Consider the following 12,751-nt stretch of genomic DNA (forward strand, 5'->3'; position numbering starts at 1 on the left):
AATTTCCAAAAGTGTCCACAGTTTTGGCCACCACTGTACATTCTTAATGAAAAATAATTCATTTTTGATTTGTGTGGCATATTGTAGCCTTTCAACATGAAGAATTTGATAACTGAATCCACGTGATTTGATCAGTTTTCCTGAAAAGGCAGTGAATTAAACAAAAAGAAAAAAATGGGAAATGAAACATCAGTAGACTAAGGAAAACATGCTCTGTCCGATGCACTGCAGCGTTCCATTTTTGGAACTATCTTTATACAGACTTCTATGAATTATTTGGATAACCTAGTAAATATAGCACGTGAATTGTCAAGAAACAAAGTTTTGACCCTTCCCCATGAGTTAGGATTTGGTGACATTGTTGAATTTTTTTTTTATTGTTCCATAATGTCATTAATAATGTGGTTTCATTAGAAGAAAAGGAAGCAATTGCATAAGCAGGATTCATTGTATAAAGAACTTGTATTAAAAAAAAATATTACATAAACTCTTATCAATAGGACTTTTGTACTCCCTCTCTTCGCTTTTACATGCAAGATCTGTTTTCACATTTTGATGTATTTTCACTAACAGTGTTTGAAAAAGTTAAACATACTAAAATAAATTATGTCTTAAGATCTTTATTTTTTTTCCTGTATTATTTTTTTGGATAAATTTGCAGTTTTATTATTAAAATGTTATTAACAAAATAATTTTATTAATATGCTCTGTTTCAGTTAGTTTAGTAGTGGTAGTTTTGTTTAGCTTGTAGTAGTTTCGTTTAATAAACTCCAAGATGAGGTTTTTCTTAGCAGACTGTACTGAGGTATATTGATTATGTAAATCGGTAATGGCAAAATCGTTTCTAAAACGACCATTTCCACGTAAGATTGAAATTATCTGGAATCATTGCTAATCAACTTAGCGTGGATTTTCTTTCTTTAGTTATATAATCTTCAATATGAGGAAAAGGGGAAAAAAATCTCTGTATACATATGTGTTACGGAAGAAATGACAACCGCGATTATTTGGATTTTCTGAACTCTGTGATGGGTTTTGGTCCTAGTTAATGTGGTTATGTGGAATTGTTCTATATAAGCGTATATATAAATATGATCGTATTACAAATAATTTATTTTCATAAATTATTAATTTACATCAATAATCATATAAGAGTGCCTTAATCTTTCTTGTTGACAATGTCTTTGACGGTTTCCTTCAGTTGTTCCCATAGAGATCCCAAATCATCTTTGTAGGGTCTCATGAAGTCAAGAGCCTCTTCTGCAACTTCCTTGCTGACACCCTTGGCATGGTCAATGAACTGCAATTTAAAAAGCTAAATTTAGTTCACAATTACTCAGATTTATAGATTCTTGTTCTTATTTTGACAACCTTGTTCAGGGATGGTTGTGTTCCGGAGTTACCCCCAATTCCGAATTTTTTACTTACAAATCTGGAACTTCTAGATTTGAGATGCGTATGCATGTTTAACTATCGTTATGTCCGGTGTCATTGTGGACCGGTAGTATTGAATGTAAATGTCCATGATTAATTTTTATTGGTTCAGAGACTGCAAAATTAGTAGGAGTTCTGGAAAGGTTAATTAATTTTTATTGGACTGCAAAATTATTCTGAAAGAGGCATATATAGAATGGGCTGATTTTATGGGGGGGGGAGTTTTCTTTAATTAGCTCTGTCTTATTAGTTTAATAAATAACTTTGATGGCATCAAGCCTGTTTTGTATTGTGAAGCAACTGCTGTCATTCGTTTGACAAAATTAGTAGATAAATTGCCAAATGCTCTTTCAGAAAATGAAAATATTTCTATTACACCAAGAAATCAGAGACTATCACATTATCACTTTTCTTACAAAAACGCAAAAAACGGGGGGGGGGATTGATCCTGCAAACTTTTACGCTGAAGTATTGAGGCTTAAGCAGATGAAAAACAGAACTTCTCAGTATCAACAACCGTAATTAAATGTGTTTAAATTTCCTTCCTTGAATCCACTGCTGAAAGTGAATTTAATTTCATGGGTGATGATATGCTAGAATGTAGAAGATTCTTAAGCAGTGATAGTTAGATGCTGTGAAAATTGGAAGCACACTCAACTCATATTCAGGAAATCCGCAGTTCGAATTCCGGCGAGGGCACTGCGCATTTTTAACGTTTCTACATTTATATAACTTAATGACTCTACAATGGCACCTGAACTAAAGGGTTGTGGATAATTGATTTACCACCACTAGGATTTGGCTTTAGGGTCTGCTCATCCCAAGTCACCCTTTAAAAGAGAGGAGTATATAAGGTATTTTCTCCCTCCTTACTGCGTGTCTTCATGATGTAAGTGGAAACACATTCGACCTGTATTCGAGAGGTCCAGAGTTCGAATCGCGGTCAGGGCGTTGAACATTTTTCACATTTCTGCATTGATATAACCTAATGACTACAAAATAAAAAGAAAGCATAATTTTCTCTTAGCTAATAAAATTGGTTCAAAATTTCTTTGTATGTGTATCATATTCATATTCTGAATTGTTTGAAATAATGTCGCATATTTACTCCAAAGATTGAAATGGAGTCGCAATCACCTGTTTGTTATGAGTTTATAACATAACTCGAGGAACTAAGAAATATACTTTAATATTGCGCGAATTTTATTTTAAAAGCCTGAATTTTTAAGATCTTATAATAAAACTAGAAAGCCCGGCGGTTATACGAAATGACCGCTGTTCTAGATATTGTAAATTGTAAATAAATGATTTGGCCAAAGGTGTCTGCTAATTCAAACTGAATTACTGAATTCAGTTGTAAACCATTTCAAAAACAGATAATTGCAAATGCAAACAAATGTTCACGTTCGCCCTGACATGCTCAATTTGCGTTCAGTTATAAACCATTTCAAAAACAGGCCATTGCTAATGCAAACAAATGTCACGTTCCCCCTGACACGCTCAATTTGCGTTCAGCTGAAAATTCAGTTTAGAATACAATATCGGAATAAAATCGGGCAAAATTTTAAAACTCTTTACGCGAAAGGATATTTAGCATGAGAGTTTGAGTAAACCTACCTGATGAGATGTACTACGCACAACTCGTTAGTTGGTTTCGTCTCCTTTAATTTCTCAACGTTTGCAAGTTTCTAGGTAATTCATATACAAATATAGTTAAATGCATAATAAGCAACAATTATATGTATTAAAATATTTAAATGTTCTTAAGTACCATGATAATTTAATTCAAAAAATGATAACTGCATATATGGAAATAGTGTATATGGACTATTTGAATGCCGTGGCAACTTCACCCCATTGGCTAGTACAGTTACGCAAGCAACCAATAAACTATTGGCGACAAACAGACACTCAAGCCGCATATAATAAAGATAACCTCCAACTGATAAAATAATATAGAACATTTTAACATTCATTGACAATAAATCTCTTTCGATACTACGAGTATCATGAAAGACTTTGCTACTAAAACCTTTCGAAGTCAGGATTAACCGGTAGCACTATGAAAACACTGCAATGCAAATAAAAAATTATAACAGGGTTTATCCTTTTAGATTTATGGTCCAAAATAAAGATTTTCAATATAAGAAATTGGAACGTGATTTAAGATTTGAATGAGACTAAAGTTTGATCAGCTTCATTTAATCAACTTTAACCGATTCGCTTTGCTATTTTTTGGTTATTAGATTTTAAGCGCGTTACAATGTTTGAATTAAAAAAAAGAAGGAATGAATTAAAAAAAGGAGTGATTGGTGATAAGACTCATAACTGGAGGGGGGTGACTCTTGTCCTAATGTGATAAAATTTTTCTTTAATTTGTCTCAGGTTTTTTGAAAACCATTTGCAGACTGTTGTGTTTCAATAAAAAATTAATCGTTTTTTGAAGAAATCAATTGTTTTTATTTATATGTATTTGACTGAATGGAATGATGCATTAGGAAAAGAAAACATCGACATAAACCATAATCAAATAATTCAGTTTAACTTCGAATATTGTATGCGACTGCTGTGTTGATTTTCATAAACTCTTAAATCAATGAAAAGTTGACAAAAAATAAATTTAACATGCAATTCCAACTAAAAATGAGTTAGAAGAAAAGAAAAAGTCAATACGTGGGAAAGGAAGTGTGTCATTTTATTGGTTGAAAAATTCACCGTAACCTCTTTGTGCATGATTATTTAGAAATGTAAGGGGGGAATAATTATTGCTTCTGATGTTAGTCGTTCGCTGGGTAGTTAGTGGTGTACCAAGTGTATTAAAAATTTATTTCTACCCATTTGCAAGGAAACGTAATAAACTTACATACTACTGGTTCAAGACCCTTTTTACCTCCTGCCAACATATATACAGGAGCAGGGGAAGTAAAAAAAAAGTCGGTAAAGAGATTTCATTGAATGAGCACGAATGAATGAGTACGATTTTATTGTTTTTACAATGATGTTGTGATGATCTTTTCGCCTACGATAACTCTTACATTTATGCAATTTCTGTTTTCTGTATTTACGCCAGAATGCTTGAAGCCCATAGCAGTTTTGAATGGAAAACTATGTTAAAATATAACCAAACCTTTCCAGTTTTAATATTTAGGACTTTTATATCAATGGAAACAGTATATTAGATTTGGTTAAAATTGATAAACCAGAAATGATACTTTACTGGAAGCTCTCAACAGACTTTCATAAAAAAGTATTCTATGAGGTAATCCTACAGTTCTCAAATTTGGTATTAAAAACAGGTATGTGATTGAGAACTACTTTTTACATTTACAAGCATTAAATGTATTCTTAGAATTATGCTAAATGCAACGAGAAAAGTTCATTCTAAAGCAGTTAAATGTTATTAGCCTCAACCTCAATGTTTTCAATTCACTTTTTGTGTTGAATCAGTTTTCAAATAAAAGGATGCTGCCACCAAAGCTTATCACTATATATATATATATATATATATATATATATAGTAATGTACCGAATTTAAGAAGAAATGTATGGCAATACAATATGATAACACTATCGGGAATTCTAAAGATACGTTTCTTTAAAAAATTTTGTAATTGTTAAGTCATTGATTTGTGAATCCCAAACGCTACACGACCAGAGGATGTACTACTATAGATGCGGTATTTTGAACTCGATGTGTGTTGATGAGCGCGTATAGTTATTGCTCATTGCCCATTATGTGAGAGAATAGGATGATAAATAATGAGTAGTATTTATAATTAACATTAAGCCATAAAGTTTATAAACAGATTAAATTTTGTTCAAAAACTATCAACCGGAAGTGATAGTTTACTTAAAGCTCGGTGATATTCCGTCAATTGCATATCCTAACATGGAATTGGCGGGAGGTCCATGCTGGCCACATCAGATTTTTTACTTTGGATTTGTCTGAGATATGGACCATTACTCAGAAAGGCCTAAATTTTATCAAAGAAACAAATCAAAATGCCCTCCATAATGCTTTTGCCCTCTCACATGAAATTCATGTACTGTGCAATACCACTTGCTTAAAGTATGTTTCAGTTGATTCAGATTACCGCTGCTTAGAATATTACCGTTTGATCTTCTAGATCGCTTATTAGTTTGAATATACAAACAATCGCTTGGTAGCGCACAGGACTAGGGTTTTTGTCCGCTAATTTGGGAATGTCCACTAAATGGGAATGCAGTGCATTGGTGTTACACTTGATAGTTCGGGGATTGAGAAATTGTTCTCTAGAGTGGAGTGGGCGTTAACGAACTTTTGACTGTATTAACGAATGGTTAAGTTCTTTAAAAACATTTAATTTATTTACTATGGTAATTACTGAAATGATTTCTGCAGAATTTTGATCCAAAATAGATAAATTTTATAAAACTGAACCTAAATTTTCTGTGCCTTTTGGTCTTTTCAGGTTTTTAGCAATAATGAAAAGCTTTTAAGTTCGATAACCTTTACATTAAAACCAATAAATAAAGCGAATTTTCAAAAACTGGTATGACGAAACTTTAATCACAATTGCTTTATCATTAAATTTTCATTTGCGGCATCCATATCTCATATCGAAAGATCTTCCGTTTGGACAGCAGTAGGAAAATATTGAGTTTTATGAGTAAGTGGATTTTGATTCAAAGTCCTATTCAAGATAAAACTGGTGATAGAGTCTGGGTTTCTATGTAGAGCCAGAATCGCATTTCTTAGTTTACCGTTAAAAATTACTTTTTTCAATAGTGACAGCTTTTTAATGCCAAAAAGAACAAATTTAAGCAGGACTTAATTTTTAAAATTAGAAATGTGGAAGGCCGTCAGGAAAAAAATCAATAATAAAATAATACAAATAGTAAAATAATTAATAAGCCAAAAAATTAAAATAATTATATAATTAAAAATTAAATGTAAAAAGATAAATGAGAATTTTTAAATTAGTGATAAATAGTTGAATAATAAAATAAAATACCGAACTTTGTCTTATTTAGGGCTCCGGCTGGAATTGGAGTTTCACTCAAAAACTAAGAAATAGCTGAACTGGGCTCCGACTGAATTTCAGTCTTGAATGTGTGTTACAATGTATTTTTTCAAGGGATGATAGAAACAAACATCATTCTTTTTTCATCGCACCAGTGAAAACAGGTAAAACGGTTAAAAAGTCACTAATGAGAATAGAGAGAATATTAGAAACTGCATCGGAGTACGCAAGAAATTTTAAAGGAGATGTAAGTATGAAACCAAAGAGGGAAACAGACCAACAATTTTTGAACACTACCCTTTCCGATGTGATTCTAGTAGTTCTCAAACAAAATGTGACAGGGAAAACGATTTCTCCCAAAATAAACGCTCATTTGTAAGCTGAGAACAAACGTAAGGTTCTATATAAAGGAAAATCCCCCATCCCATATTTGGCTACGTCGTTCCAAAAGGTCTGCAAGTACTCTTTTCCGCGGGAAGTCTCTAGCATTGGACGTGCAAGACAAAAGGAAACGAAAAATTTACCCGCTCTTATATAAATTCACCGCATTTTCTGCAAAATAAGCATTTGACATGTGTGTGTGGAGTTTTCTTTTCTAAAGGTCTCAACCTCCGTCTAAGGGTTTATTTCCCAGGAAAAGACAATCATGCATTCAGGAGCTAGAATTGATTTTTAAGATTTTAAAAAGTGTTTTCGAGGTCAGAAAAATTTTCTGTTGAAATTGCACTTCAATTACACATAAAAGAAGTGCCCGAACTCCCTTATTTAGGGCTCCGATGCAGTCCGGTTAAATTATGATTTATCTGAAAAATCGAAAGCTCAGTGGGTCTCAGTGCAATTTGGACTTTAAATAAAAAATGCACTCCTATCAAACAGTTAAGCATAATTTGTAGACCTTGCTGCAGTAAAGTGGTAGTGTAAACAGAACGGTAGAAATTCATAAGCCCTTTATCCACCAATAAAATATCTCTGCACCTGCAAATTTTATTTCTTCTTGGTATATGTTAAGTAAGATGTATGTTTCGCAATTGATAAACCATCACAATTGATGGATGTATACATGCCTCATTTCAGTTTCCTCTAATCACTTTAAAAAATAGCGTTGCCTTTATTAGACAGGAATTAATTTCGACGAAGTTGAATTTTTTAAAGCTTAATCATGCTGAATTATAGAATCAGACAGGTTTAGTTAGAAACTTTCAGGACACTGAGTCTGCCGCCATATGTAATCTTCAAATTGGAGAGGAGATTCCAAAATGGAGGCGTCATTTGATAACTAATGAATAATAATTTTGAAAATTAAAAATTTTTTGCCGATAAGTTATGCATGAAGGTTTTCTGAAAGCACTTATCTTATATCCTTTAAAATTATGGTCCTTAAAGAATATTTGTTGTTTACGCAAAACTGATAATTGTGTACTAATATATCGATGATGAAATAAGATTTTCAATGTGCCCTCGAATAAGGTGTTAATTTATTTACCGAATATTTCTATCAAGGACATTCAAAAACATTAATCTGACATTATGTTATTCACTCATTATGGACACCCTCAAGAAGCTAGTCGTAAGAAAAGAGGACTAAGTGATTCCTGTATTTGTGCTCCAACGTTTTGGCATCAAAATTGGGAGACAGCCGGCTAAACTCCTGCGAGGTGCCCGAGACCTTGGCCAGCACAACAGGCGCTCTTTTACTTGTGGTTATGAGGAATTTATGGATTTGATCTATATTGTCTTCAAATCAGTAGGATTAATAGCAATAACACCTTATGTTGAAAAAAAGATTAGGAACTTAAAGTTCAATAAAGTAATTAGGAACAATTGTAAGATTAGTAATTTTCTGTGACTAACCTCACGTGCGATGCTCTTGATGTTTTCAAGCTTATCCTTGGATTTGGCAAGACCTTTGTCGATGGCATTCTTGACCCATTCGCCGAATTTCATGTACTTTTCTTTGAGTGTAATGTGGAGGTCCTTAAAATACTCTTTTATTTTTTCCCAGTAGTCTTGCAGAGATCGGTGTGCCAAGGCTCTCTCTTCTTTTTTGCCCAAAAATCGGTCAACTAAGTCGAGGAGTTTCTGCTTGTATTTTTCGCCCTTTTTGTTGATGAGTTCCAACAAAGCATCACCCATCTGTAAGAGAATAAATTTGTAATTAGAATTATTCACGCGAATGAAATCTGAAAAGATCCGTTTATAATGGAATTATCAGGTATTCGATAGATCTTAACTCAATAGCTAATAGTTATTTCAGGGCTTTTCTATGACGAAATAGTTGAAAAAGGCCAATTTTTGATGCAGAATAGCAACTGGTCTGTATATTTTATAAATAATTTGTATTTAAATAAATGAATAGAGTGCAGTTTACAATATTCATTAGAAACTGAACCCTAAAGAAGTGGCTTCATTTTTTGAGATTTTCGCATATGAGTTTCGGAAAAACTTCAGTGAACTATCAGAGAACCTATAGAGAATTTTTTCCTACATAACCAATTAACATAGTTTAATACACTGGTCATCAAAATTAAAGGCTAATTATAAAAATAAAACGTAACTGATACTTAATGAAAAATTCGCATAAAAGAATTAGTTAACATAAACTATAATGTTTGGCAGTTGATTATTCGCTAAATATTGAAATTAAAACCAAATTTATGGAAATTGGAAAATGACGGAAAAATTACGTAGCTGCTTGTGGAAAACCTTTTTTTTAATATGGTGTATAAGATATGCATACTTTATAAGGTATTTCTCTCACCTTCTTAGCATGCCTTCGTGGTGTAGTGGTCAGCACACTGGGCTCGTTTTTGAGAGATCCGTGGTTCGAGTGCCGGCGAAGGCATTGCTCATTTTCATCTCTCCTTCTTCGAAATAACTTAATAGTTCTACAGTGGCGCCCGAAGAAAAGCTTGGTGAAGAAAAGCTTCTAATGAATATTGTAATGTTTCTCCACTATCAGGATTTGGCGACTGGGTCCCCTAATCTCCAGTCGCTCTTTAAAAAGGGGGAGTATATAAAGTATTTCTCCCGCCTTCTTAGCATGCCTTCTTGGTGTAGTGGTCAGACGTTCAATGCGTATTCGAGAGGTCCGTGGTTCGTGTCCCTGCGAGGGCATTGCTCATTTTTCATCCTTGCTTCGAAATAAGCTAATAGCTCTACAACCTCACATCTTAGATTCATAGACTTTAACAAAGTGTTGATCAAGTCTTGTGAACTGCACATCACTCATCTAAAAGTTCAGATTTCAGCTCTTAGAGGGTCCGGGGAGGAATTTAGCACCTTGAAATTCGGCTCACCCTGAAATTCCACACTGTTCCGACTTGAATCCGAGCCATTCGAGTGATATCTTCTGTTTGCAAGTATTCTGACACTACGTATGCTGGATGAGGCCAAGCATTGTCTTCCATTAGCAAAAAGTCTGGACCAACAGCAGCCCTTAGCAGTCTAACTTGAGGTTCCAATACCTTGTCTACATATCACCTAGCGATTACAGAGCTTCCTTGAAAGATATACAGCTCGGTGCGGCTCTTTTTCTTGATTCCTCCACAAATTAAACCGCAGTCGCAGAAACAAGATATTTCACGGAAACGAGATATTTCGCGGACAAGAAAGAGCACAAAATGCGTCTAAAATAAATGTTTAGACTATATCTGGACTCGTTAGTAAACAATATTCGGACATAGTCGTCTTGGTTCCATTGAACATAATGATCGCACCAATTTAAATGGGGCCTTCTGGAAGTTGGAGTGAGTGGGACACAAACCATAGGTTTTCTCGCACACAGTTCAACCTCGTTAAGCCTTTATGCAACAATATAATGGCTAATTCAAGTTCCTGTGGCAGCCGGAAGGTCTAAAACCAAATCTCTTGTAGTCGCTTCGCGGTTTGTTCGAGCCGACAACGACAGAAAACGATCTTCTAATGCAGTTGTTGCTCTTGGTCGCCCTTGACTAGGCAGATTATCAACTGATCCAGTCCTTAAAAAGCGGCCCCAAACTCTTGATGACGCTTTGACAGATATTTAAATTTTGGACTGCCTCTTTGTGTTTGACCTCCCTCGATTCTACCAATTAATCGCCTCATTTGACCTTCACTTAGATGCCTTTGAGCCATAACTACTGAATACTGATCACTCTCAGAAACTCAGAAACGACATTCACTTTAAAGAACACTACGGACAGGAATTTCAGCGTGTTTCCATTCCATTGTGTACCACATTGTCAATCACCGAATTTGCATATTTTTGGTGCTAACGTATGCTCGGAAGTGCAATTTTGTGTTTAGTTGTATTTAATTAACATAAATAATTACAGCATTGGGCATTGGTTGCAACATTAACTTAGTGAGCATATTTTTTCTCATTATCCTTTAATTTTGATGACCAGTGTATAATGGCAATAAAAAACAAAGCTGTAAATCTGTACCTCGATAGAAAAAGTGCCAGTATACAATTTTAGCATTGCTGGGAGATGCTGTTTTAGTTTTTACTCATACATCTGGAATTCAAAGAAATATTTTTAGAAGAATAAATTCTCTTCTTATACTTGAAAAGTCATGTAATTACTTCTTATTTTATTGCGCATGTCACTGATTATATTACAAGGTAACCAAAAAAATTCTTGCCGTTTTGGACAGTCAGAAAGAAAAAGCCATAAAACAAATAATAATCACAACTAATCCTCAAAGTAATCACCATTGAAATCCAGTTTCTTTTGCCAAGGAGTGGCTAGCTGTGTAATGCAATCGTGGTAAAACTCAGGTGTCTTGGACGCAAAGAAGTCCGTGAGGGTCTTTTCGAGGTCTGGCCGGTTGTTGAAGGATTTCCCAGGGAATGGAAAAGGTGGTAGTCTTTTAACGCGAGGTCTGGAAAGTGTGGTGGATGGGGTAGTGTCTCCCAGTCCAGTCGCTGGATGGTGTCCCTGGCCTCCCGAATCACATGCGGCATCGCATTGTCATGGAAGAGGAGTACACCCTTATGATTAACTTATGCTGGCTCTTTATGCATCAGTGCCTGATGCACACGTTCCAACTGCTGCGAGTACAGGCCTGTCGTGATGGTTTGGCCCACTGGCAGGAGCTCATAGTGCACCACTTGGCGACTTGTCCACCAGATACAGAGCATGATCTTGCGTGAGTGGAGAGAAGGTCTCGCAGTGTGAGGCACAGGGTTCCGTGGTGACAACCGATGTCTGGGACGCCTAGATGTGTCATACTGGACCCATTTTTCATCGCTGGTGAATACTCGATCAAATAAGGATGTATTGCGGTGCCCAGTAAGCAATAACAAACAGGTAGCGATACGCTGTTGCTTGTTTGCATCGGACAGTGAGTGGGGTACCCAATTGCTCAGCTTGTATGCCTTTCCCATGCGGTGAAAATGGAGTCTTATCGTTTCATCAGATACTTGGAAGTTGTGGAGCAAGCTCACCACATGTTTGGCCATTGTCACTCTCTATGGCTGCTCTCAGGGCCTCATCTTCTAGCGCTTGTGGCCGACCGCTGGGTGGTGCATCACTAAGAGACATATCCCCTGACCCTGAACTTTTGGAACCATTGCCTAGCAGTTCGTACGTTAACGGCATCATTCCCAAAGGCCTGGAAAATTCGGCGATTTGATTCTGCTTCTGACAGGCCTACTTTAAAATCATACAGCGAACAACTCCGAACGAACGCCTTTGACGCGTCATTTCAATCAGTCGCTGAATGAGTTTTATTTGAAGTACCGATGCAACGCGCTTTTATATTCTTGGTCAATGTCCGAACTTTCATTTTTACCACTTATTCGCCAGGTTTGGCGGCTATTTTTATGATGGGGTTCACTCTTCAAAAGTCCTATCAGAAACAGCAATAACTTTTTTGATTACCTTGTATTATAATATCACTTTATTGTTCTACTTCACTAACCATATTGGTGGACTGAGAAAGGGTAAATTTAGAATATATACAGAAAAAGAAGGACATCGGTTATTTTCCTTGTTATAATATCCATGGTTTGTCTATGGCTGGCTCAAACACCTCAAATTCGATCATTGCGCCTTTTTTTTATGGAGGGGTAGTATTATATTGCACATTTTTAGAATAAGAGAAATGCTTACCTCACTACCTTTACCGAAGATTTTTTCAACCTTTGCTTTCAACTCTTCTTTGTTAACATCTTTCAACAGCTAGAGAAATAAAATAATAAAAGATTATGGGATGAGAAAAAGTATAAATTAAAAATACTTTATAAAGTAATGCAGGTAGAATGGAAGAATATTATTCACAAATAATTTTCGTAGAAGCACTTTGTTGTATTCATTTTTATTTGTATTAAA

The 12,751-nt window shown here is 35.0% G+C and overlaps 1 protein-coding gene across 1 annotated transcript in view; it reads right to left on the minus strand.

The window, feature by feature from the left end:
- Nucleotides 1–1,095: 1,095 nt before the first annotated feature.
- The window catches only part of LOC118201420 (uncharacterized), a 298,201-nt gene continuing 286,545 nt past the window's right edge, over nt 1,096–12,751 (minus strand). The window contains exons 51-53 of the mRNA XM_085810260.1: nt 12,533–12,601; nt 8,289–8,570; nt 1,096–1,300 (exon numbers count right to left, since the gene is read on the minus strand). Coding sequence (XP_085666386.1) covers nt 1,160–1,300; nt 8,289–8,570; nt 12,533–12,601 — 492 coding nt within the window. The 3' untranslated portion in view covers nt 1,096–1,159. The remainder of the gene's footprint in view (nt 1,301–8,288; nt 8,571–12,532; nt 12,602–12,751) is intronic.

The sequence above is a fragment of the Stegodyphus dumicola genome, chromosome 2 (assembly GCF_044657685.1).
Source record: "Stegodyphus dumicola isolate Sdum_Otavi_A_Nest chromosome 2, ASM4465768v1".
Classification (NCBI taxonomy): domain Eukaryota; kingdom Metazoa; phylum Arthropoda; class Arachnida; order Araneae; family Eresidae; genus Stegodyphus; species Stegodyphus dumicola.